This window comes from Jaculus jaculus, chromosome 1 (assembly GCF_020740685.1).
Source record: "Jaculus jaculus isolate mJacJac1 chromosome 1, mJacJac1.mat.Y.cur, whole genome shotgun sequence".
NCBI classification, from domain to species: domain Eukaryota; kingdom Metazoa; phylum Chordata; class Mammalia; order Rodentia; family Dipodidae; genus Jaculus; species Jaculus jaculus.
The window spans coordinates 281,478,856-281,506,627 of record NC_059102.1 but is presented as its reverse complement, the minus strand read 5'-3'; the positions used below and the strand labels follow the sequence as shown (position 1 = coordinate 281,506,627).

Genomic DNA, 27,772 nt, shown 5'->3' with positions numbered 1-27,772 from the left:
AAAATTATATGTAATGAGGAAAGACTCAGGAAGGTTCAATTAATATTGGGAACAAGACAGAGGTGCCCATTATCACCACTGCTCTTCAACATAGTATTAGACATCCTAGTCCACACAATAAGAAATCAAAGTAGTGCTATTTGCAGATGACATGATCCTATACATAAATGACTACCAAGGTCAGTCAGCTCCAGTAGTAACGCTTTTGTACCTTTTAGACAATCATGCTGGGTAGCTCCTGCCAGGAGTAAGTTATCAACATATTGAAGGAGGGTTACCTGGGGTGTTGAACTCTAAAATTGGCTAGGTCCCTGTGTAAGGCTTCATCAAAGATGGTTGGGGAGTTCTTGAATCCCTGGGGCAAACAGTCCAGGTGAGCTGCCCAGTCCTTCCTGTGTCTGGGTCTCTCCATTCGAAGGCAAAAAGAGGTTGGCTGTCCAAATGTAATCTTAGGCAGAAGAAAGCGTCTTTTAGATCCAACACTTTATACCAAATCCATTCAGGTGGGAGGGCACTAAGGAGGTTGTAAGGGTTTGGGACAGTTGAATGTATGTCCTGTACTCTTTTATTGACTTCTCTCAAGTCCTGTTCTGGGCGGTAATCATTGGTTCCTGGTTTTCTAACTGGCAGTAAGGGTGTGTTCCAGGGGGACTGAACAAGTACCAGAATACCTTGTTGAATCAGTCTTAGGATACGGGGCCGAATTCCTTCTTGGGCCTCTCGGCTCATGGGATATTGTTTGACTGATACTGGTGTAGCACTGGCTTTGAGTTGAATGACCTGTGGGGGTACTTGTTTCACCAAGCCCATGCCCGCAGTTTCTGCCCAGGCTTGGGGAAATTGTTCTAACTAGGGCTTTAGGTCTTGATTAGGCTCTACCGGGGGAGAGTATAATCGATACTCATCCTCTAGTTGGAGCGTCAACACGGTGATGGGTCGACCTCCAGCAGACATTTCTGGTTTTTCTGATTTGAAGGAAATTTGAACACCCAGCTTGGTTAATAGGTCCCTACCAAGGAGGGGTGCTGGACATTCAGGAATGACGGTTCTTTGGGTAGTCCATGAATATTGCTGTTGTCCAGTAGCACCCAGCACCCAGGAATTTTTATCTTTTAGCCCTCCCAGTGGTTGCAAGAGTACTGAATGTTCAGTGCCAGTGTCCATGAGGAACTCAACTGGTTTCCCCTCCACCTTCAGAATTATCCTGGGCTCGGGGAGGGGCTCCGAGCCCCGTCCTCCCTAGTCTTCATCTTCTCCAAGAGTTAGGACCCTAGGTCCTTTGCTGTTCTTCTTAGGGCAGTCTCTTTCCCAGTGCCCTTTCTCCTTGCAACAGGCACATTGATCTCTATCAAGTCGGGTCCTGTTGCCCAGGTTCCCTATCTGCCTAGGGCCTGTCCTAAATTTTTGAATATTTCTCTCTCTTTCTCCTTTTTTTTCTACCACTGTGGCCAGGATCCTAGTCAGATTTTTCTCTTGTCATCTATTGCGCCTATCCTCCTTTTCCTATCTCTCTTTCTCATGTCTCTCCTCGTGTCTTCACTCTCTCTTTCTTTCCTTTGCTCCTTTTCCTCTTCTGTCTCCCTTTTGTAATATACCTTTTCTGCCTCTTTTACTAAATCATGCAGCTCAGCTTCCTGTAATCCCTCCAATCTCTGAATTTTCTTTCTGATATCAGGAGCTGACTGTCCTATGAAAGCTAATGCTACTGAGCCTTTTTGAATCTCAGAGGTGGGGTCAAAGGGTGTGAACCTCCTAAATGCTTCCATGAGCCTCTGAAGAAACATTGAGGGAGACTCCGTTGGCCCCTGCATCACCTCTCTCACCTTGGCCAAATTGGTGGGCCTTCTGGAGGCACCTCGGAGACCCACCATCAGAGCCTGGCGATAGATTTTTAAGCTCTCCCTACCTTCAGCCATATTGTGGTCCCAAACAGGGCGAGTCAGAGAGAACCCCATGTCTATCTCGTGCTGCAGCTGCATGGGCCACCCATCGGCCCCAGGGACATTTTTTCTGGCCTCTATTAAAATTCTCTCTCATTCCTCGGTTGTGAAGAGTGTCTGCAACAGCTGTTGGCAATCGTCCCAAGTAGGCTGATGAGAAAACATAAGAGATTCCATCAGCTCTGTGAGGTGTTGGGGTTCCTCTGAAAAAGGGGGGTGGTTAGCTTTCCAATTATAAAGATCTGTAGAGGAAAAAGGCCAATATTGAAGGGGTTGTAGTTGGCCCGCCAGCATGGGAGGACCTGCCTTGCATAGTGGCAGTGTTACAATTCCATCTGCTCCCTCCAGGGTAGCGTCTCTCCGGCTCCACGCCCTTGCAGCCGGCCCTCCCATTTCCAGGGGCTCGGGAGGGGCAGAGGGAGGAAGCTTGGGTAAGCTGGGAGGCAGAGGCTCGGGGAGGGTGGGGGGGCGGAGGCTTGGGAAGGACGGAGGGCAGAGTTTCGGGAAGGGTGAGGGGCAGAGGTTTGGGAAGGGCGGAGGGTGGAATTTCGGGAAGGGCGAGGGGTGGAGGTTTGGGAAGAGAGGAGGGCAGAGTTTCAGGAAGGGTGAGGGGCCCTCTCTCAGCTTCCGGGACTAGGTAAGGTGGGGAGGGGCAGGCTGAGTCTCCGGCCATGCCGGGGGCTCCTCAATCTTGGGATAGATGTGAGAGGGAGGTCTGGCTCCCTCAGGAGAGGGCTTTTTTTCATTTTCGAGAGTCAGGACTCTGGAGCTTGAGTTCCTTGGTTTATTCAACCATGGCCTGACCCAATGCGGGGGGTTGTCCACCAAATCCTTCCATGTGAGGATATAAGCCTCTTGGTTGGGACGGGAGCCTGGTCCATTCTGAAAAATAATATCTTTAACAGCCAGAATAGTCTCGGAATTAAAGGTTCCTTCTGATGGCCATCCAACCTCATAAGTTGGCCACTCAGAGGCACAAAACATTTGCCAGGGTCTCCTTCTAACCTCAACTGACAAATTATGGGCCCTAGACTTAACTTCAGTGCAATGGTCAAGAGTCAAGCTAAGGGGCATTGTCACCGTCTGTCCCATTTTAGAACTATAGACAAAAACACAAAGAACAACAACACAGACAACTGAGACCAACAAATCCAGACACCAACTCCCATCCGCGTCTTCCATAAGCAGGTGAAAGAATTGGATGGCCGCGAAGGAGGAAGCTTCCACTATAACAACAGAACTCGGTCCTCTGACTGACAGTAGGAGACCACCAGGTGTCCCTGGCTCTCCTCACCTCCCAGGGCGTCCCCCAGGGTGGCAGCCTGTGATCCTCCTAGCACGTCTGCTGATCATGGCCCTCTGGTCCTTTACAGCCCTAGAGGATGGCTGCAAATCAAACCAAGCCAAAAGCGCGCGTCCTAGAAACCAGATACTCAGAACAAATAACACCAGCTGGCACACATTCACTCCAGAGGGGTCCCCCTTACCTCCAAGTCAGTTCTCGGGGTGTGTGGGGGCCTTCAGATCCTGGACGAGCCCCAAATGAAGGAATCCCAACGTGGGGACGCCATGCTCTGCCCGGATATGGCGACACCCCAAATCACTCACGAGAAGTGTTCTTGATGCAAACTGCAAGAAGATTTTATTCCAAGCGCACTGGGGCCCGCAGTCGTACACCACGCAGGGGTAGAGGACTGCAGAGCCCCGAATGCAGGAATGGGACAGTTTTTATAGGGTTTCTAACAAAGCCTGTGCATTAGACCAATAATTTTTACAACATCAGGAGCCCGTGGAGTGTGAGCCAGTCAGTTTGTGCCACTCCATAGTTTCTAAGCCAATTAGTTTAATTTGTTCAAGCCCCTCATGGACCAATCAGTCTCCTATGACCTTGGTGGTCAGCATTTGCACAGGTCCTTGGGTGGGGATAGCAGTGTGTGGTATCAGTCTCCTATGACCTTGGTGGTCTGAGGCAGGCTGCTATGGCTTATGGTGCGGGCTATTAAGGCTTACGGTGTGGGCTATTAAGGTTTATGGTGCAGGCTATTAAGGCTTATGGTGCAGGCTATTTACAGAAACCAAATAAGTGGTTCATTTCATTACTCATTTCCCATCCTTGAGGGCTATCTCATGCCCTTTTTACCTAGTTTTATATTAGGAGCGGGCTCTGATATAATGAGAAGAAGGATTCTTTACTTGCTTCCAACAGAGAGTAAAGCCTGAAGTTTGAGGTATGTAGGGGCCCGCTTAAGCACCCTTTGGTGCATGATAGTATTTCGGGGCTTCTGAATTCTTGGGCCTTTCAGTTCCAAACGACAAAAATTCATATGGTCATATTTACCTCAGTACAACTACACTTCTCAGTCCTAATTTTGTGCTATATTCAGCTGCACATTGCTGAGATGAACATCCAAACGAGACATGGTTTATGTGAATGGATTTATTTGAAGCTTACAGATCCAGGGAAAGTTCCATCAAGTGGTGGAAGAAGCTTACTCCCATTCATTAAAAAAAAGCAGTGAGCCACCACCAAAAATCCAAGACAATAAGGAAGCACAGCCCAAAGTCAAACTTCTCTCCATATATATATAGGTTAGAATTAAAGTACATGCCCAGTGACATGGCCCCCTGTAGCAGTGTAAGACCCCCAGAACGAGGACCCCACGCTCTGCCCGGAAATGGCGACACCCCAAATCACACACGAGAAATGGTCTTGATGCAAACAGCAAGAGGATTTTTATTCCAAGCGCGCTGGGGCCCACAGTCATACACCACACAGGGGTAGAGGACTGCAGAGCCCCAAATGTAGGAATGGGACTGTTTTTATAGGGTTTCTAACAAAGCCTGTGCATTAGACCAATCATTTTTTTTGATATCAGGAGCCCGCGGGGTGCAAGCCAGTCAGTTTGTGCCACTCCATACTTTCTAAGCCAATTAGTTTAACTTGTTCAAGCCCCTCATGGACCAGTCAGTCTCCTATGACCTTGGTGGTCAGCATTTGCGCAGGTCCTTGGGTGGGAGTAGCAGAGTGTGGTATCAGTCTCCTATGACCTTGGTGGTCTGAGGCAGGCTGCTACGGCTTATGGTGCGGGCTACTAAGGCTTACAGTGTGGGCTATTAAGGCTTATGGTGCAGGCTATTTACAGAAACCAAATAAGTGGTTCACTTTATTACTCATTTCCCATCCTTGAGGGCTATCTCATGCCCCTTTTACCTAGTTTTATATTAGGAGCGGGCTCTGATATAATGAGAAGAAGGATTCTTTACTTGCTTCCAACAGAGAGTAAAGCCTGGAGTTTGAGGTATGCAGGGGCCCGCTTAAGCTCCCTTTGGAGCGTGATAGTATTTCTGGGCTTCTGATTTCTTGGGTCTTTCACATTGTGCATACAGACCCCAAAATTCAGGACCGGTAGAAAGGATGAATAGAACCATTAAAGAGACCCTCACCAAATTGACCGCAGAGACCGGCGCTAATGATTGGATAGCTCTCCTACCCCTTGTGCTCCTTAGGGTCAGAAACACACCCAGACAATTTGGACTGACCCCCTATGAATTGCTATAAAGGGGGGCCTCCTCCACTGGTAGAAATAACCTCTATACATAGTACTGATGTGCCGCTTTCCCAGCCTCTGTTCTCTAGGCTCAAGCACTCGAGTGGGTGAGACAACGAGCATGGATGCGACTCCGGGAGGCTTACTCAGGAGAAGGAGACTTACAGGTCCCACATCACTTCCAGGTGGGAGATTTGGTCTATGTCAGACGCCACCGAGCAGGAAATCTTGAGACTCGATGGAAGGGCCCCTACCTCGTCCTACTGACCACTCCAACGGCCATGAAAGTTGAAGGAATACCCGCCTGGATCCATGCATCTCACGTCAAGCCCGCTCCGCCACCGGGCCCCGAATGGCAAGCCGAGAGGACAGACAATCCCCTTAAACTTAGGCTTCACCGTGTGGCTTCTCCTTCTCCAGCTAGGTGATGCCTCCAATCCCCATGCCCCCCAAAAGTTGACTTGGCAAGTGCTTTCTCAAACGGGGGATATAATATGGACTGCAACTAGGGAAGCACCCCCCTGGACTTGGTGGCTTGTCCTGACCCCAGATGTATGTGCCCTGGTAGCCAGGGAAGAATTTTGGGATATCCCAGAGCTCACCCAGGAGGAGGTCCCTAGAGAAGTCCACTCTCATGTGGCTAAGCAGGCACTCACACAAGGGGTCATCTCCCAAGGCCAATACATGGCAGACAACCGGGGTGCAGCTCTGGGCCAGCCCAAAGTAAGATGCAGCATACTCCATTTTATGTCTGCCCCCGAACTTCTAAATGAAGTTGTGGAGAGATAAAACAGTTCTACTGTAAATACTGGGGTTGTGAGACTACAGGCAATACCTACTGGCACCCAGTTTCCTCCTGGGACCTGATTACTGTGTAGGAATGATTAGATGGAAAAAAAGCAGTTCCTCTCAGCATCTCTTTCACCACCCAAGGTCGAGAGTCCCAAGACTGGATAAAAGGAAAAACTTGGGGACTCAGCTTTTATATGACAGGATGGGATAAGGGCCTAACCTTTACTATACAACTTAAGATAGAGCCTCCCACCCCAAGACCAGTAGGACCTAATAAAGTTCTAGTAGAACAGGGACCCCCTAAAGTGGCATTACCCAAGCTCCCACCCACAGTGGCAGCCAAGACCCGTCGCATAACGACTGCTAGAACCCCTTTGACTAGCCCACTCTCGGAAGCCCCACACGGGACAAGACAGAGACTTTTTAACCTTATCCAAGGGGCCTTCCTCGCCATAAATGCCACCAACCCCAACGTTACCTCTGCCTGCTGGCTTTGTTTATCCTCAGGACCACCCTACTATGAGGGGATGGCAACTATGGGAGAGTTTAATATGACTAAAGAACATAATAGCCAGTGTTCATGGGGGACCGAAAACAAGTTGACTCTCCTGGAGGTCTCAGGAAGGGGGGCATGTATAGGAAAGCCCCCCCCCCCCACCGTCTCACCAACATGTTTGTAATGTTACTCTGACCTGTAGTCAGACCTCAGACAACCAATATCTACTGCCAGGGTATAACAGGTGGTGGGCATGTGATACTGGGCTAACTCCCTGTGTTTCTACTTCTGTTTTTAACCCATCCAAAAATTTCTGTATAATGGTCCAGCTTGTCCCCCAGGTTTACTACCATCCTGAGGAAGTAGTCATCGATGAATATGACTATCATCCCACCCGATCCAAAAGGGAGCCTGTAACCCTTACCCTAGCAGTCATACTTGGCTTAGGGATAGCCGCCGGTGTGGGGACGGGGACCACAGCCCTGGTCATGGGACCACAACAATTAGAAAGAGGGCTTGGTGAACTACATGCTGTCATAAATGAGGATCTCCAAGCTTTAGAGAAATCTGTTAGTAATCTAGAGGAGTCCCTGACCTCCTTATCCGAAGTGGTCCTACAAAACGGGAGGGGATTAGACCTACTGTTCCTAAAAGAAGGTGGATTATGTGCAGCCTTAAAGGAAGAATGTTGCTTTTATGTAGATCACTCAGGAGCTATCAGAGACTCCATGAGCAAACTCAGGGAAAGACTAGAAAAGCATCGAAGGAAGAAGGAAACTGACCAAGGATGGTTTGAGGGATGGTTCAACAAGTCCCCCTGGATGACTACTCTGCTTTCCACCCTGATGGGACCCTTAATGGTTTTGCTCCTGATGCTTTCAGTTGGGCCTTGCATACGTAATAAGGTTTTTACTTTTATTAGAGAACGAGTGAGCGCGGTCCAGATCATGATACTTAGACAACAATACAAGGGCCTTCAGGACAAAGAGGAAACTTACATTTAGTCCTTCCAAGTTCTAGGATTAGAACTATTAACAAGAGAAAAAGTGGGAAATGAAAGGCCCAAGAATTCAGAAGCCCAGAAATACTGTCACACTCCAAAGGGCGCTTAAGTGGGCCCCTGCATACCTCAAACTTCAGGCTTTACTCTCTGTTGGAAGCAAGTAAAGAATCCTTCTTCTCATTATATCAGAGCCCGCTCCTAATACAAAACTAGGTAAAAAGGGCATGAGATAGCCCTCAAGGATGGGAAATGAGTAATAAAGTGAACCACTTATTTGGTTTCTGTAAATAGCCTGCACCATAAGCCTTAATAGCCTGCACCATAAGCCTTAATAGCCCACACCATAAGCCTTAATAGCCCGCACCATAAGCCATAGCAGCCTGCCTCAGACCACCAAGGTCATAGGAGACTGATACCACACTCTGCTACCAAGGACCTGCACAAATGCTGACCACCAACGTCATAGGAGACTGATTGGTCCACGAGGGGCTTGAACAAATTAAACTAATTGGCTTAGAAACTATGGAGTGGCACAAACTGACTGGCTCGCACCCCACGGACTCCTGATGTTAAAAAAAATGATTGGTCTAATGCACAGGCTTTGTTAGAAACCCTATAAAAACTGTCCCGTTCCTGCATTCGGCACTCTGCAGTCCTCTACCCCTGCACAGTGTACGACTGTGGGCCCCAGCACACTTGGAATAAAATCCTCTTACAGTTTGCATCAAGACCGCTTCTCGTAAGTGATTTGGGGTGTCACCATATCCGGGCAGAGCATGGGGTCCCCACGTTGGGGTTCCTTCAGAACCTGGGTATTGGAGGAGTAATATGTATGGACTTGGAACTTTTGACTACAAAATCCCTACAGAATGGTCAGCCAAGCTTTATGGACTATTCTTGTGAGAGTTTGAAAATACTAATTACAGAGACAATTGTGTTGGCTTATGAACTTTCAAAGGAAAAGAAAAGACCACAGAGAACTTTGTTCGAACTGGGCTACTGGCAGAAAGACTGGCTGTATTCTGCTACCCATGTCTAGAGAGTTTGGTGAAGATTGAATTTGAAACTGATGGACTGACAGAGGATATATAACTGAGAGATATAAGATTTAGAACTGAAAATCTGCTGGGCTCCCCCAAGCAGGTAGTTCTGGGGGAGGACCAGGCCCACTGGTTCCTCCCAAGAGGATTGAGGAGGAGGGTGGGTGTCGATGACCAGGAACAAAACCACTGAGCCAGGAGTCCTCAAAGCAGGAACTCACTTTGTTGTTACTGGCAGGTGTTTATATAATGTTGAGAACAAAAATGGGGATTTTAGGATGGGGTGAGGTGTAAGGGCCAATAGCATACTGACCTCTGAGATGATTGGTTCTAACTCTTAACTTCTTGTAGCAGGCCAGAGGCCATTTGGGTCCCTGCTGAGTTCTAAGCGTGCACTGTGGGAACTCTAAATTCCTGTGCGGAAGTAGCAAGCCAGAGGCCATTTGGCCCCTGCTGAGTCATAGCTGGCCAGAGGCAGTTTGCCAAACTTTAGCTAGACTCAGGAAGTTCCACTAGGCCTCATGTCTGGGCCTCTCAAAGCCCAACAAAAATCTAAAGATGTTTAAGTAAGGTTATTGGCACAGAGACTGGTTGCTAAAGCTGCTACTGTTAAACAGATTACCACCATTAAGGATGCCTCAACTACTTCACATCAAAACAATGGAAAAGACATGGGGAAATTCCACTCAGAAAAGACAAATGGTAAATTCAAACTCTTTTGAAAAGAAGAAACCTACTCTCTACAGACAAGATCTTTTTCTGCCCTAAATTAATAATATGGCTGTCTCCTGCACACCTGGTATTGATTATGGAAGCATAAAAAATACATGTGAGTAAGCCATAAAGTGCACATAGCTCTAGGAGCTGCTACTGAGGCAAGGCAAGTGAAACGGAGTGATATTTCTCTATTGGAGGTCAATGAGGCAATTGTCTGAAGTCAAATAAGAGCAAAGAGTCATGGGAAACAGAATATTCCTGTTTTAAAGGCTGGAAAGGCCAGTGTATGGAGATGAGAATTGACTGTTGTTTGCAATGGAGACCTGAAGATGTTTTGGTTATGTTAGAACTGTGCAAGGGCTGTTGTGGAGAGCTGTTGAATCAGGATGAAAGTTTTCCCTGTCTAATCCATGCTGAAGGGGCAGAATTGGAAAATCCAGAGACTGTCTTACAGTTGGTAAAGACTTTGGGAATGTTTTAAAGTTGGACTGAATGAAATCTGCAATGTGAGATGGTCATGAGCATTGGGGGCCAGGGACAGAATGTGGAAGTTTGAATGTATATCCCCCATAGAGTCAAGTGTTTAATTAAAATTGAGTTTGCAGCTTCCAACCTTAGCAGACAGACTCCTGCAACAGGGAAGTATGTCACTGGTGGCAGAGATGAATTCTGGTCTAAAGGTATAAAGAGAAGTTTTGAGCTCTGATGTTTCTGAGTTCAGATTTATGAATGGAATCCAGCTTATGCTATTTGATAGAACTTCCCCTGGATATGTAAGTTTGAAATAAATCCCTTCTTCCCATAAACTGTGTCTGGTTTGGGTCCAGCCACACGGATCTGACTACAACAAAGACTATTTTAATATTACTTAGTATTTGAATATACAGGTAGTTTATTGTCCCACAATGTTATTCACCTTGTACCAAATATTACTATTAATTTTTAGTTCTTTTTGTTTTGAAAAGCATTCTATTCTATATTTCATATAATGTAAATTTTCTAATATATCATTATATCTACCTATGACAGTATACCTGTTTTTATTATTAATGAAAATATTGAATTATAATGATGCATAACTGTAATATTAATGAATATTATGATGATGGTAAAGATAAATGTAACTTTTGCATATACACACAATGAAATAATATCATCTGGCAATAGTAATTAGAAAAAAGATATATTTTGATGAATAGATCAATATTTAACAAGATATACAATAAAAGGTGAAAGGTAAAAGCAACCAAACTACAAATGAAATACCTTTCTTCTATTTATTAATGAAGAAAATATCAAGCACAATGAATGTAGGTTCAAATCTTCAAGTAAGTAAAGCTTTGGGAATTTGTAATACAAAATATTCCTTATAAAATTATTTTATAGTAGATATTATGATCTGTTAATATATTATTCATCTTTCAGTCCTTCATTTTTTTGTCCTCAATGGTTCTTGATAAGAAGGAATCCTTAATAGGAAGAGAAGACATAAAGAGCAATAGAGAATTTTAAAAGAATGATGTTGATGATACTTTAGTGCTCATTACAATCTTAGTCATTCACTTATCAGGTAGTAGAAAACTACATATAATTGTAATATGTGAAAACATTTCATTAAGTGATTCCAAGTTATTATATAAAAATGGGTCATAAAAACAAATACCATAATTTTAATTACTATCATAGACATGCTCTTATCTCAGTTGAAGGGTTTATATGATGGTTTACAAATTTTCACTTGTTTTCACACAAACATAACATACTGAGAAGTGTGGGAGAAATATTTTTTTTTCTTATTTCATAATACATGGGTCAAACTTTGCCCATTTGTTGTGCATACTGATAGATTTATTTTTCCAGTTGTCAGAGTATCACAAACATCAAATGGTAAACAGTAATTTGACTTCAGGAAACTCAGAGAGCTTTTGAATTAATTAATAATTCTATGCATTTATTTGTTAAACATGGATAAAATACAACTTTTCTTTCCAGTAAACATATAGTTAGATTACTTGTAGAACAGAATATTTCTGAAATTTATAACAGTGAATCTCCTGAATAACTCTGACCAAAAAAAAGAAAAGCAAGCTGAAGGTGTCTCTTCTTACCTTTCTCTTTGTACACATCTTGGATATTTCAGCTGCCCTCTGTCACACTGTACTCTATGTTCAGAGCTGATAATAGATGACTCAGCTATATATGTGCCTCCCTTACAAAGAAATGTAATGTACTCGCCATGGAAAATATGGGGTCGATTGTCAAAATTCCACTTCAAGAGTAAATTATTCTTTTCCATTTCAACAAATGATAATGTGCAAGGCTCTGAAGAAATACAAAAGAAGAATCCTATGTTGATATATTTGGGTAGCAGAAGGACTCATAATGTCACCCACTCAGCATTACCTTAAAAATCCCACAGAGGAGCTGGGCATGATGGCACATGCCTTTAATCCCAGTGTTCATTTTTTAAAAAGGTTAACAAATTTTATGGTATAATTTTATTAGTTTATAGGATAATAAAATTTATATTAAGAGGCCAGGTATGGTGATGTACACCTTTAATCCCAGCACTTGGGAGGCAGAGGTAGGAGGTTCTCCATGAGTTTGAGGCCACCCTGAGACTAAATAGTTAATTCCAGGTCAGCCTGGGCCAGAGTGAGATCCTACCTGAAAAAAAAAAACAAAAAAAATTATAGTAAGATGCTTCTAAAGAAAGAGATACAGCCATGTCTTGGTTCTGCTGCTGCACCTACACCACTATGGCTTACTCATCTTGAAACCTAATAGCAAATTAGAATGTGATGCATGGTTTACACTTACTAAATATTTATAATAGTAAACTGTGCTGTATTTATTTGTAATCTGCTAGAAAGAACATAAACAGATGGTTTAAGAGATAAAAAATAGAACAAATGTAGCAAATAAATTATTAGTGTCAGACGGGCATGGTGGCGCACGCCTTTAATCCCAGCACTCGGGAGGCAGAGGTAGGAGGATCGCCATGAGTTCAAGGCCACCCTGAGACTACAGAGTTAATTCAGGTCAGCCTGGACCAAAGTGAGACCCTACCTCGAAAAACCAAAAAAAAAAAAAAAATTATTAGTGTCATATCAACTAAAGTAACACATCATTTCATTTTATTAAATAGAGACTTTTCACAGTACATACCTAAACACAGTGGTGGTGTAGTCCACACTCCTTCTACACAATAGGCCTCCCTAGATCCTTGTAGGAAATGGTGATCAAAACACCTGTATTCTACCGAAGAGCCATTTTCATAGGTAGCTGCTGGTAAACTAATGAAGACTCCATTTTTAATAAGTGGAGGGGATGCACACATTCCTTTAGATTCTGAAAAGTGATTTTAGATTGTAATTGCTATAATTACATTTCAGGGTTGTAATAATTACTACAGAAATGAGATACTTCATGTATTCAAAGGCATTATTAAAGAATCTGTTGAATATTTTTAATATTGAAAATAATTCTTTAATAATTATGTAATATAAAATGCATTATTATTAGAAATATATATTAAAATATAAAAACATATCCACAACTAACAAAATATTAACAATAATTATTTTATTTTTAACTTTCAACCTAGCTAAAAGTTAAAATGCATAATATCTCTCTTGAAGCAATGCTTTCATACATATTGTCTTATTTTTATGTTACTAAAAGGAATAGCCCTATAAGGGAATAAACAAAGTCCCTCATATTCTGCATTAAGCCCTTACCTGAGACAAGAGTCCCCAGCAAACCCACATATGTCAAAGTGTGGCAATATTGCCTCAAGAGGACAGTGTATGGGGATAGTATGAAATCTCTTGATTTTTTTTCCATTCATAAGCTACTACTGGAATTAGAAAAGGTCTGCAGAGTCATCATATATCTGTGCATATGGTTCAGATAAATTGGGTCATTATTAACTTAGGTCAGAAGATGGTATTGGTGAATTATTTCTTAGGTTCTCAAGTATAAACTTATGGTTAACATCTAGTAAACAAGTAAAAAATTTCTGAAAACATTGTTTTACCTTTTCTAACACAGACAGGATACTTCACATCTCCTCTATTGCACAGCACAGATAGCTCAGAGAGTGGGATTGAGGGAGACAAGCCATATCCCTGTTTACATACAAAGTCTATTAAATCTCCATGTAAGACCTTGCCTTCATATGTCCATTTCATTTCTATGTTATTTCTCTTCATGGCATCCATACTAACAGTACATGGCTCTGAAAAGCAAAATAGTCTTGTAAATTCTTTAAAAAATATTAAAATGATGTATTTTTAAAATAAAATTTATAACAGATATTGAAACAAATGTTGTAGATTTATATTCATCATCATTAAAGCTCCTCACACATATTGTATTTTTATCACTAACAAATTAATATATATAAATTTTTATTTCTACTGTGTGTATGTGTGCTATAGCATACATGGAGGTCAAAGGCCAACTTTGAGGTGTTTGTCTCTACATTCTTTGAGACAGAGTCTATGTCTACTGAAAACAAACTGCCAGACTGAAATGAATGTCTGAGTAACGTGTCCAGAGCTTTGAACTCTTCTAGGTTAGCAGGCTTTGCAAGCAAGTGCCTTTAGCCACAGAGCAACCTCTTCTGTCCCTTGGTTTATATAGTTAATTTGAAACAGTAAGAGTATTGTTTGAAACCATCAACCAGCAAGTTAATCATGCTGTCCTTTCAATAAAATGATAACTTAGAAATAGAAAACATGCTTTATTAATATTTATAGTAAACTTGCCATTCACTACATATCAGTAATTAAATCATAAATTCATGGAATTCATATTCTAAAAATATCCAAAATAACATATATATATATATACAAAAGCATACATGTGATTTTGAGTATGCAAGAAAGGTAGTAAAGATGATTCATTATCTAAGTCATCAACAATAATTATTTCAAATAAGATTACATGCTATAACAATGGTAGCTACTTGAATGGGGAAATGGTTGCATAAAAGTTGCTAGTAATATATTCTAACTAGGAAAGATTGGATTAATCATCCTCCTCTCCAAATGACATTCTGAGAGCAATACAGAGACATTGAGGGAGGATGATAGACAGCAAGGGGAAATTATCACTTAGGAGAAAACAACACACAAAAAAGTAATTGGCATAAATGTCATTGAATCGTGCATTAACTATGGCTTGAATAATGAACTATATTCTATGCATACTTTCCCACAGTTAAATAATAGATGAAAACTATTGTAGCTCTAGTCTAGACACAAAGATATTTCAGGTCTTCTACATAGACAAATGAAAAGGCAAAATTACACAAAATCATTTCTAGTGTGTAAAATTCATAAAAACACAAATATCATACTAAAAAAATTATTGTGTTCTCTTTCTTACCCAAGCAAACAGGTGGTGAGGACCATTTTCCTTGTTCACATCGAGATATTTTTGATCCACTTAATAAGTAATATTCATTGCATCTGTATTCCACTGAGGATCCTGTTGTATAACTTTCCAATAACACATCAATGACAGCTCCATTTTCTACAACAGGTGGAAGTTTGCAATTCTCATTGTTCACTAAGAAAAGAGATTGTTTAAAATTTTTTAAATTAATAACAATATAATGGTATTATCCAGCCTATAGTCTCTTGATAAATGGCTTATACAATTTAGGACAATGAATTTCTAAGTACATAATAATGAAAAAATATGTAGTCAAATCAACTAGTTTTTAAACATATTAAATACGAATAACTAGCAAAACATGCCTACATATTTTTCTCTTTCCTTTATTGTAAAGTAACTGTGATAAGGATATTCCTGAATTGTTTATAAAGGGAAATGATTTTTAGCCTAAGGTTTATTGGCAATTCTACTCCCTCCACTTGGCCTTTTCATTTTCTTCCTTCTCATTTCTTTGTGTCTCAGATTCCTAATCAACACATGGATATAATATCTATTGTCTCTCTCCCTAGAAAATTTCTCATTCTCTGCTAATTTATTTAACAGCCTTCAAAGGTTTTTGCCTTGTAATGAATCTCCTAGATCAACATGTTTAGGAAGCTACTTCAGTATCTGATCAAGGCATAAAATTAATGATAGGAAGGGTGTTGCAGTCAGGTTCTCATTGCTGGTAGAAATCACCCAACCAAGAGCAGTTTGTGGGAAAAAGAGGTTTATTTTGGCTTACAGGCTCAAGGGGAAGCTGCATAATGGCAGGGGAAACAACAGCATGAGCAGAGGGTGGACATCACCCCCTGGCCCACATCAGGTGGACAAGAGGAACAGAAGAGTGTGCCAAACACTGGCATGAGGAAACTGGCTTTAACACCCATAAGCCTGCTCCCAAACAATACACTGCCTCCAGGAGGTGTTAATTCCCAATTTCCATCAGCTGGGGAAACTAGCATTCCGAATACTTAAGTTTATGGGAGACACCTGAATCAAACCACCACAATGTGGCACATGCATCTGGAGTTCATTGGCAATTGCTGGAGGCCCTGGTATGCCCATTCTTCTCTCTTTTTCTATGTCTCCTCCCCCTCCCTCTCTCTCTCTCAAATCATTAAATAAAAGATTTTTAAATGGGTTTCTTTCATTTGAGAATAGGTAGATTAAACATAGTGGGAAATTTTTGCAGTATAGGCTTTGTTCTTAATGTTAAATGAAACATACTTACCAATGCATTCAGGTGGCAATGTCCACTGTCCACGGTTGCATGTAATCTCATTTGTTCCCTGGAGATAGTAGCCCCTTTCACACCTGTATGTCACTTTATCCCCATTATAATACATCTTAGAATATTGATTTGCCACACCATTCTTGATGATGGGCGGTTCTTCACAGGCTACTTTCTCCTTTTCTTCTAGAAAGGTACAATTTAAAGAAACCAGTTAGCTACATAAGCATCTTAGGAGATGTTTATTCAAGATGTTACCAGCTAGGAGAGAGTAGTATGTAGTGAGGTAACAAATGTGGGCAAGGGGCAATGATACACACACACACGCACACATATACATGTGTGTGTGTAAATATCAATGTAACCCATTATTTTATATACTAATTTAAAATGTTAACAAAAATAGGTATTACCAACCGATGCATTTTGGAGGATCTGTCCATTTTCCATTTTCACAGCGTATTTCTCTTGATCCCCGAATGACAAAGTTAAGCTCACATTCTATCTGAACTATTTCTCCATGACGATAACTTGCTGAGTATGTTTGAATTGTGGTGTGTAGAGGTACAGGTGGAGGAGGACATCTATTTCTTCTTCCTTAGAGAAGTAACAATCCATTTAGCCATTTAATTACAAAACTGATGAAGATGTAATGAGAATGTTCACAGTGTCAAGCACCAAGGAAAACATTGCAGATTGACTCAAGCAATACCACATTCTCTTGTTTGACAACATTCTTCACGGGTAGGACCTGTGGCTTGCTTCTAGACAGCAGGAAAGAGATGATTAGCATGTCACTATGTACACATGATTGTGCCACATGAAAGACTCCCTATTGGCTGCAAAGAAGTTGCCACAGTGTGAGTGTGCTTCCAAATGGAGAGGGCCACCAGTAAGGGCTGTGTCCAGCTGCCAGCCAGCATGCCTGAGATTCAAGTTCAATAACCTGCAGAGCACAGAATGCTGCCAACATCCACAGTAAGTCTGGGAGATTCCTGCCAGTCAATCCTTAGATGAACCAACAGTCACAGTTGAGACTTTGACACTGATTTGTAGGGCACTGATGCAGGACAGTCAGTTAAAGCATAGCTAGATTTATGGCCTGCAGAAATTATAACATAGTACCATAGGCTTGAACTGCTGTAGTGAGATTGTTTTGCACCAAGAATAATAAAGTGTTTTATAGTCATAATCTCTATTAATTCTAAATAGCTGTCCTAAATAGAGACTGTGGGTTCTCACATATAAAGAAGCTAAAACTAATTTAATTAGTATTAGTATTAGATGGCAGATCTGCCCTTGGTTCCAGCTCTCATGGAATTAAAATCTTTTCTTGACTCTAACATACTCACTTGTACTCTTTCATACAAATACTATGACAAATTACCACGACATAGTGACTTAAGACAGCACAAATTTATTGTCTTAACTTCTTAAAGCAAAGAGAACAGAGTAAACTTCACGGAGCTAAAACTGAGGTGTGAGGAGGCTGTGTTCCTTTCAGAGGCTTTTGTGGAATATTAGCTACTTTGAATTTTCTAGTCCTTTCCTGTCTCAGTACAACTCTTTCTGTCAAGGTCACTTCTCTAACTTTGCCTTCTATATCATGTCTCCCTTCAGGCCCCTTTTATGAGGACACTTAATTTAGAGTCCAAATAAATAATACCAGATACTGGTCACATCTCTCAAGATTTTTAATCATCTATGCAAAGTTCCTTTTAGCACAGAAAGTTATCATCGTAGTTCCAAGATTAGATTGTGAATATAGTTGTGGAGGAGAGGCATTGCTCTGCCCGCTACACTACATTGAGTGACTATCAACTATAAGATAACAGGCATGTTGGCATGCAAATTAGAGGAATGTGTAAAGAATAAATAATAAGTAACTTTGCCATTATTTTTGACACAATATTCCATAGGCATCTTGTTAACAAGTTTCCTCTCTGCTGTTAAACTGTTATTTGCTATTATAGGCTGTTGAGTGTGATTGGAAAATGACAAAACCATTGAAGTTACAGAAACCCCCATTTTTGCCTTCCCAGCATAGAATTAAGTGCACACCACAATATCTGGCCTTTTTACAGGAGTTTTGAGACTGACTGAGCTATTTCCCCTAAAGGTTACATTTCTATTAGTAGGTATGTTCAAACCAGTGAAGTGATTACCTGTCAGAAGACACAAGTTCTCTAATTCTTAAAATATGTGGTAGGAAGAAGGTCCTACTGTGGTAAAAGAAACACGCCTATGGGAGACTCTATCTCAAACAAGATAATATCTGAGGAATAACACTTGAGGTTGTCCTCTGACCTCCATATACACACACATACAGACCTGCAACACATGAAAATACCCACACACATAAATAAATAAGTAAATAAATAAATAAATGAAAATTTAAAAGAAATGTAACCTTGGATGTTGAATTTCTGAATAGCTCTTGCAGTTGTACTTTTGAATAACACTTAATAGATGACTAAATTTTCTACTTTTACTTTTGGGTAATATTCCTCTTTTTTTGCTTGCAATTCTGCTATTTTAGAGATAAAATTTTTACATCAGGAAAGATGAGGTCAATTAAGAAATTGTCTTCATAAAGATGCTGTCTTAAAGTAAATAGACTTAGTAACTCCCAATACAAAAAGTTAACCCTTAAAACAGATTTCAAATTTACAGTAGGTCTTAAAATCTTAAACATAACAAATAATGTCCACTCTATAAATTCACACAATCCTTAAGGTTTCTCCAGATGGAGTAAGATTGCTCAGATAGAATTTATTTTGAAAACAGTGGTTAGTTGGAATGTAGTCTTAGTAGGGTTGGAGACACAGGGTTCAGCAGTTAAAGGCACTTGTTTGAAAAATAGTGTGAGAGACCAGAATTAAATATAACTACAGATTTTTTTCCAAAGATCACAGAGATTAAAGTGATATTTTCATAGATGTGAAATTTAAATACTTACCTTCACATACAGGAGATTCTGGGTACCAACCAAAGTTATAGCATTGAATTAAATCAGATCCACTCAGGTAATAATTTTCATGACAGAAAAATTGAACTACATCTCCTTCCTCATAAGTTTGCTTTATAGGGTAGAAGTAGCCATTTTCTATTAATCTTAAAGAAGAGCACATTAATTCTAAAAATGAAAAAATGGATAAAAATATTAAAACTTTTTATTTTTCCTTATAGAATATAATTTGTTCACTATGAATAAGCCATGTGCAGAGTGAAAATTAATAAACTTGCTATATTCTGTTCTAATAAGTTTATTAATGAATTTTATGTATTAAATATCATGAAGCTTATGTGAATTTAATTCCATGAGTTATAATGAGTTTTTATTATTTGAGGACGTTAGGTTATCATCACCTACTATTAACTGATTAAAACTAAAATGAAGAATAGTCCAACATTAGTAAGGGAGCTTCCATATACTTCTGCTTGAGATGAATGAAAGCAAGTGTGAACATACTGGTGCACTGTGGTGTGACAGACCATCCGTGTGTGTGGCACTGGGCCTCCTCTGCTTGCTTCCCCCCAGCTGTGTAGTAGCCTGCAGCACATGCGTACTGTACTTTTTCATTCACTTGAAATGTTTTCTGTGTCGTGGAATAGTTTCCATAGTGTAACTCAGGGGCCAAACATGTGTCTGAAAAAATTAAACTTATGTTTATAAACTTCATCAAAATTCCAAAAACATATTTTTACTTAATTTACAAAGTATATAGCAAAACCAAACATTGCAAAATTGAAACATAGTCACTGACTTTTACATTCTTTTTTTTTTTTTTTTTTTTTTTTTGAGGTAAGATCTCACTCTGGTCCAGGCTGACCTGGAATTAACTATGTAGTCCCAGGGTGGCCTCGAACTCATAGCAATCCTCCTACCTCTGCCTCCCAAGCGCTGGAATTAAAGGTGTGCACCACCACGCCCAGCAAATTCTTTTTTAATAGTCCAAAATAAGGGCAGCTGAAGTTGGTATCTGAAGGACTTGAGAAGTAGTACATAACAAAACATTCAGCATTTAAGTAAAACAAAATGTCAGCTTCCCACATTTGCAAAAATAATAGAAAATCAATTAATCCAAGTAAACCAGTGGTGGCTCACACCTATAATCCCAGCATCAGGGAGGCTAAAATAGAAGGATCCCATGAGCTTGAGGTCACCTGCGATTAGATAGTGAGCTCTAGGTAATCTGGGCTACAGTGAGACCCCCACATCAAAAAAAAATTATACTAAATAAAAATGCCAAGAATGGAAAAAGTACTGGCCTCTCAAGTTTGTCCCTTCAGTTTTAGGAAAAGATTATTGCACACATACCATGCTCCTTCCTACAGGCTGGTTGAGAAGACCACCCATGAGAAAGGCATTGAACCACTTCCTCATCCTCCCCTCCAGTGGTTTTGTATCCAGAAGCACAACCATAGCGCATATTCTCATGAATTTTGTACAGTACTTTTATATCAGAGACATAACCATTCTTCAACTCAGGCTTAGTACATTTTCCTGTTGTAAAAAATTAAAATCCTTGCTTAGTTTAATGGTGAAATTATAACATTTATTTCCATAATGATTGAATTAAACTGGTCTTTCTCTAAGTTGGAAAATCAATGCACAAATACCTTATTACCCTTAGTTGAAACTTGAGGAAGAGAAGTAATGTCCCCATTATTCCTTGACTTAGTTTGAGTTCGGAAATATCTCACAAGTCCAACAATTCCTTTGGAAATGGATTCAGTTTAGTATTGATTCTCTTGGTATTTAGTTTGACATTGACTTTCTTGCTATTTACTAATTTCAACTTTATAGCTACCTCTATGCTTACCACATCTTCTTTTAGAAAGTATACCAGGAGTTTTTCTACCAATTGTTACTAGCAGAAAAATAAATTCCATTTTGTTCTGTTTCCTAACAATTTTAATCTGCTGTGTTTGACAATGCAACATGTAATTATTTAATGGATCATTAAAAAGTTCTGCAAACATCAAACCTGAATATAAAAACTGTGCTCATTCATTTTTTTCAGTATATGTTTTGTGATCACCTTTCTGCATGTAATTCAGGAGTCTATATGTAGACTGTGACTAAATCATGAATATGCTCTGAAAAATTTTTGAGTTTGGTTATTTTTAGTAAATATTAAACAGAGTAATTTATTATTTACTAAGTTACTTTCCCACTATGTGGAGTTTTGTCATTTTATAAGCTACATTATTGGACCTTCCTTACACGAATTCAGAAGGGTTATGAGACTTGTCCAAAGTTAATATTAGCTTAAATATATGTAGTGCTTATTGTGAGGCAATCATATATAACAATTCTCATTGAAGTAATGTTAGCCCTCTTTTGTGGTTATAAAACTTAGGCTCAGAAAGCTCATAGGTCACTTTTCAGTAGTAGCTGAATTCACAAGTAATCAGTTTGGCTGCAGAGGTTATAGCTAAACCATCACTCTAGTATCTCAATCTCTTCAAACATTCTCCAAAAATGTTTAAAAATCTTAAGCATATGATTTACTTATATGCTGTAGCTATAAATGAGATTTATTTGTTAGAGTTTGTCTATAATCTTCTAATGCAAAAAATACAAAGCTTAAGTTATAGTCCATTTTGAAGGCATGGAATAGGTAATTATAGTAATTGCTTCTGTGAAGTTGATATAACACCCACAGTTACTACAATATCAAAATTTCTCTGCTAAATGAAGTGGGCTTAACCTAAGCCCCTCACTCTGGAAAAAAGGAATTGAAAGGATGCATAACTGACAGTTCACCTGACCCAAAGGAAGCCATGTGATAGTGTACCTGCAAAATAACATGACAGGAAACAGTGCAATGGATCCATCATACTTCCTCATAGATTTGAAGTCAACATTCAAAAGCACAATTTTCAGTGTGTGCTATAGAAATGTTTGTATATGAAGGAGTGATATGTTTTTAAATGATAAAACACTGGACTAATCAATATGACTGTGTTAGGTCTTCAGTATTATTTTTGGCCTGCTATGAAAAATGAAGAACATAATAATCTCCCACTTGAAGTAACTCAGCTTCATCTCTGTCACTTGCATTGTAAGAAATAACAGTCTCTTCATGGGACTATTACAAATGAAATTAGCTTTTAATAACTAAGCATTATCAAAAAGTTTAATCACTTTTCGTGTTTAATAGACATAAAAAGGAGCGCAGGCAGCATCATGCTGTCAGCGTGGATGGACTTACTGAGGCACGTGGGTTCTGGAACCCAGCCTTCTGCTGTACATGTGGTTCGCTCCTCTTGCTTCCCACTTTCAGTCGCATAACCAGCCAAACAGGTGAATGACAATTTTTTGTTTATGCTCATTGGAAAATAAAAGTTTCTAAAAGTATAATAGTATTGAGCAATCCTTCCATTTTCCACAGTAGGAAAATCACAGTGTTTTTCTAAAATGAAGAAAATTTCAGATCAAAATGGAAAATCATGTCTAAACACATGAAACTTATGTTAAAACAAGACAATTTTAAAGTAAAAAAAAAATATTTGTGGACTCTTTCTTCAGATGATACTTTTGTTTGTTTGTTTGCTTTTGTTTTTCAAGGTAGAGTTTCACTGTAGCTCAGGCTGACCTGGAATTCACTATATAGTCTCAGGGTGCCCTCAAACTCATAGCAATTTTCCTACCTCTGCCTCCCAAGTGCTGGGATTAAAGGTGTTGGCCACCATGCCCAGCTACACTTCCTTTTATTACCTAATGTTTTAATTTTTTGTTTGTTTGTTTTTCGAGGTAGGGTCTCACTCTAGTCCAGGCTGGAACTCACTATGTAGTTTCAGGGTGGCCATGAACTCACGGTGATCCTCCTACCTCTTCCTCCCAAGTGCTGAGATTAAAGGTGTGCGTCACCATGACCAGCTTCTTTTATTACCTAATTTTTTAAAGTGATTTTGTGACTGTCTAAATAGACTCCTCTTATATACCTGCTGGCAATTCTAGCCAATTCTGCTGGCTAAGAAGTGTCTGAGAGGACACGTCTTCAAAATGAAGGGTGTCTTCTAAGGAAAATTGCTGTCCACAAAACACACACATAATGCTTGGGAGAAGGAATTTGTAATGTCTAAATCTGATAAAATATTGCAACCTAGAGTTTACAGAGTTCCCACAAACCAGCTACAAACATACATAAAACACAACTAATCAGATACAAATTAGGAAATCTCAAAAGTCTGAGCATCTCAGAACATACATCAAGATATGTTAAGTTTACTGAGAGCAGAGAATTTCAAAGAAATAAAGAAGAGATATTACTTTAAACAACAACATAACCAGAGTGGAATACTGAATTGCAGATGCAGATGACAGGCGGCAACAAGACTCATGTCCTCTTTTGGATATGTTGTCCTTAGAAACAGCCATACTGCAAAGAAGTCTGTTGCTAAGAACCCTCATAAGTCAAGTATAAGCCCTGACCCAACAACCCCATTTGTCAGTGAATGCAGACTAAATAAACTCTTTCAGAGACAAAGTTATTACACAGCAAGTATTGACTTCAAAGTTACTTGTAAGTAGATGAGAATTTGAGTACATGCCCATCATTAGAAGAGTAGATAAGTAAAACAAAAATAATTAAAAGCAAAATGGAAATAAAAATATCAAGTAAAATAAAATAATAGGAAAATAAAACTTTCACTTTATTTGGATGAAAACACACAAAAGATATATTTTAGGAAGACATGCATATTTAAGAATGTATCTTAGCATTATAGTTAGTTCTAGGAGAATTGAAGTCCATGGTCAAGGATTGAGAAAAAAAATTCAAGAATAAAACCAAAGGGAGGCCTCACATAGTCCAATAATGATTGCATACCAGGAAATAGAAGCATAATCAATTTTTGTTCTTGATATTTGCAACTGACTGGGGAAAGTATAGAAACATGGTCCCAATCTTTCATCACCTTACTCATTTTGTTTATGTGAAATAAGATTATGACCATACATATAAAAGAAATTATAGAAAATAATTAACTAGAAAGCTGGGTGCAGTGGCAGATGCTTTTAATCCCAGTACTTGAGAGGCAGAGATAGGAGGATCACCATGAATTTGAGGCCACCTGAGATTACATAGTGAATTCCAGATCATCCTGGGCTATAGCGAGACCCTACCTCAAAAAAAAAAAAGAAAGAAAGAAAATAATTAAATAGAATATTGCATGCCATCATGGTTAACAGACAATGATATCAACTCACATTTCCCTATTAGGACAATAAAACCTTGTAAAAATTTTCCTGTTATCCAATTAAATATATCAGATGAAAATAACATTATTTCACCTAAAATAGCACATCTTTTCCTAGAAAGTATCTGGTAAATTATTTAACTAAACAATCATGATCTACAAGTATTTTATTTCAATAAGTTCACCAAAATATTTAATTTAAGAAAGCTTTGCTCCTGTGGTTTCTAATTTTACATATTCACTCCTGCTGGCTGCTGAATAAACCTGCCAAGTTTATTACACTTCCCACCTAATAATACTGATAACTTCCTAAATAACCCATGCTGGTATGCGGCTTTTCATTCTCACACTAATTTTACACATGAGGAAGTCTGATTATAAAGATTTGTAAATAGGAAGTTCATGGCTGATTGATATGTTTTGATTTACAGTGTGATCTAGACATAATATTTAATAGAGCCCCTTTCTCTTGTTCAAAAAGTGCCCATGTTTATACAATCAACTATGTTCTCCTCTTTTTAACCAGTATGATATGGGGAAACACTGACACAATAGTCCAGAAAATAAATCTAAAAGAAACAAGTAGATCTGGGCATGGTGGCATACACCTTTAATCCCAGACTAGGGAAGCAGAGGTAGGAGGTCACCCTGAGACTACATAGTGAATTCCAGGTCAGCCAGGGCTAGAAAGAGACCCTACTTCAAAAAAACAAACAAGAAAGAAAAAAAAAGATACAAGTAGCTATACCATGTGAATAAATTTAACATATGTAACACATTAAGCATGGCAAATAGCAAAATAATTACTTTAAACAATGAGTAAATAAATGACTGCTATAAAATCAGTTCATCAAGTGTGGAACATGTTGCTGATGAGTTTGTTTTTTCTTTTTCAAATTTTTTACATTCCCTCTGACCTTATAAATGAAGAATTAAAATTATGCAAGTTTTGTCAATGTAAAGAATGAATTCTTACATAAAATTAGAGTTAAGGTAAACATGTAACCCCTACACTGCTGCACTGTAAGCAAGGAAATGCTGTAAAGTATTTGAAGAATTTAGAGCATGGCTTCCTATGACCCCCATATCTAGAGAAAAGAGAGTTTGTCTTTTCCAAGATATGTTAGTATATGAGTGTTAACTAGTTTTTTCCAGAGAAAAGTTTTGTCGAAATGTTGTAACAGTTACCTTTATAGAAAAAACATGTGTTTTATATATAACAAAGTGAAAGATGAGAAAAAAAAATCAAGTTGTATGACCATTAGACTCTATATTTTAGAGAATAAAGAATACCAAAAATTAATTTTACCTTCTGCACAGAGTTCTCCTGAGATCATTAACATAATAATAAAGGCCAAATCTTTTAACCTCATCTTCATTGGTATGTTTCTTAGAGATTTTAACAATCTGAAAGCACACAGGATCTCATCATTAGGTACACAACACTTCTCTTGAAGAAGTTAATAATTTACACTTGTCTAAATCCCTTTGGAATGAGCCTAGTATTTCATCTAAAATATTTTCAAATAATTTTAAATAATGTAACTATATTAACTGACATTTCATTGTTGAGTCCAGTGAGAGCACTTTAGCCAGCACAGGTAACAATGCCACCAGCATAAATAACTAATACAAACTACTTAATGAAGACATATTTCCAACTCAGATTCCCACTCCTAAATCCCAGAGTAAAGTTCACTTGACCATTGATTTTTACCAGTATTGATCAAGTGAAGAGATGAACTTAGAAACAGGATATGAAATAATGGATTCTTGTTAAAACATTTTGTCTAGGCTGCGTGCATTAAAGTCATAAGTACCTTACTTGTCTCACGCAATAACGGGAAAGTATTATCAAAAACACTAATGGGGACTTCTGGGTAAAATGCTTGCATGGGAGTCATGCCAATCAGCCTAGGGAGGGATTTAAGCAAAACCACAGGTAAGCAAGCACTCTTCATCCAAAAAATGAAGTTGTATAGGTTTTTATCAGCCAGTGGAGAAGCAAGAGAGACTAAGATCTGTTAGTAAGGAGGAAGGCAGCCAGAATCCCACCGAGGCACTTACAGACCTGGACCTGATCCACAGGGATCCATGGGGATTCACGGACCCATCCAGCATCCAGCTGAAGGAGCAGAGATCAAACAAGGGGATTTTCTAACTTCATCAGCCTCCTTGCAAAGTCAAGAAACCTGAAGGGGAGACAGTAGAGGTTAGCTGAGGAGTTGCTAAATGGCACACAGGCATAACCAGCTGAACAGTTGAAGTACAACTCCAGGCCTCCTGCACTCTCCTATCCTCCAACTGACAGCAGCAAGAACCTCCAGAGAATGCATTCAGCCCCCAGTGGCAGGGCATCCCGCACAGCTCATCAGAACACCAGATTCACAGCACAACATGGAGTGATCAAGGTGGGCACTCAGTATTGGTGAGATTTGAAGCCACCCCAAAAGGAAAAAAGTCCTACTGACAAAAAAAAAAAAAAAAAAAGCTGGCTTGCACTGGACATGCTAATCTCTCTTTCTCTGTCAGGGCAGGTAATGGATTACATATTCTTTGTTGCCTTTACCATTCTCAATTAAGCAGTACTTTGGGGTTGACTATTGTTACCTTTGATATTTTCAGATTGATAGGGTCTTTGTCTTTTCCTTCTGTCATTATTGGGGACAAAGCTTGATTTATACCCAGGCTGACCTGGAACCCATTTCAGAACAGAAATCTCAACCACCCAGTTGACAGGATTAAGAGTGTAGAGAAACACAAATGCTTAGGGATCTTGGCTTTATAAGCTATCTGTTTGTGTTTCAGTCACCATACTTGTATACTCTGTGCTGGTTGGTATTGAATGTGTATATGCCTCAGTTGAATTTTAGAATTTGTCAGTAAATTGCTCTACCCACCCCACTAGAGTACTTGTATAGCAGGCAAACTCAACAACTAGCATTACTTCTGTGGATGGATTGGCGTACAAGAGCTACACATGGCACCTTAAACTCCTACTCTGAAGGTACATAAAGTTGGATTTCCAAGTCTAAAAGCACCACAGGTAACTAGAAAACCCAAGCATCAGATCAACTCAGGATGTAAAAAATCACTACATTATAATATGAGAAACACAAAGAGAGCGGCAGCTCTGGCTCCAGCTCCAGCAGCAACAGCAGCAGCTCTGGCACCAGGAACAGTGGCTCCAGCAGCAGCAGCAGCAGCAGCAGCAGCAGCAGCAGCTATAGCAGCAGCGGACCCAGCAGCAGCAGCTTCAGCAGCAGTGGCAGCAGTACCTCCAGCAGCAGCGGCGGCTATAGCAGTGGTGGATCCAGCAGCGGCAGCTTCAGCAGTAGCAGTGGCA

The 27,772-nt window shown here is 39.7% G+C and overlaps 1 protein-coding gene across 1 annotated transcript; it reads right to left on the bottom strand.

The window, feature by feature from the left end:
- Positions 1 to 10,965: 10,965 nt before the first annotated feature.
- Positions 10,966 to 25,799, bottom strand: F13b (coagulation factor XIII B chain). Its single transcript, XM_004659526.2, has 12 exons — positions 25,736 to 25,799; positions 22,437 to 22,637; positions 20,537 to 20,722; positions 19,688 to 19,864; positions 19,175 to 19,351; positions 16,633 to 16,812; positions 16,216 to 16,401; positions 14,931 to 15,113; positions 13,576 to 13,776; positions 12,705 to 12,887; positions 11,645 to 11,858; positions 10,966 to 11,005 (listed from the first exon to the last, which is right to left on the bottom strand). The coding sequence occupies exons 1-12, from the start codon at positions 25,797 to 25,799 to the stop codon at positions 10,966 to 10,968; spliced, it is 1,992 nt and encodes a 663-aa protein (XP_004659583.2).
- Positions 25,800 to 27,772: the final 1,973 nt, after the last annotated feature.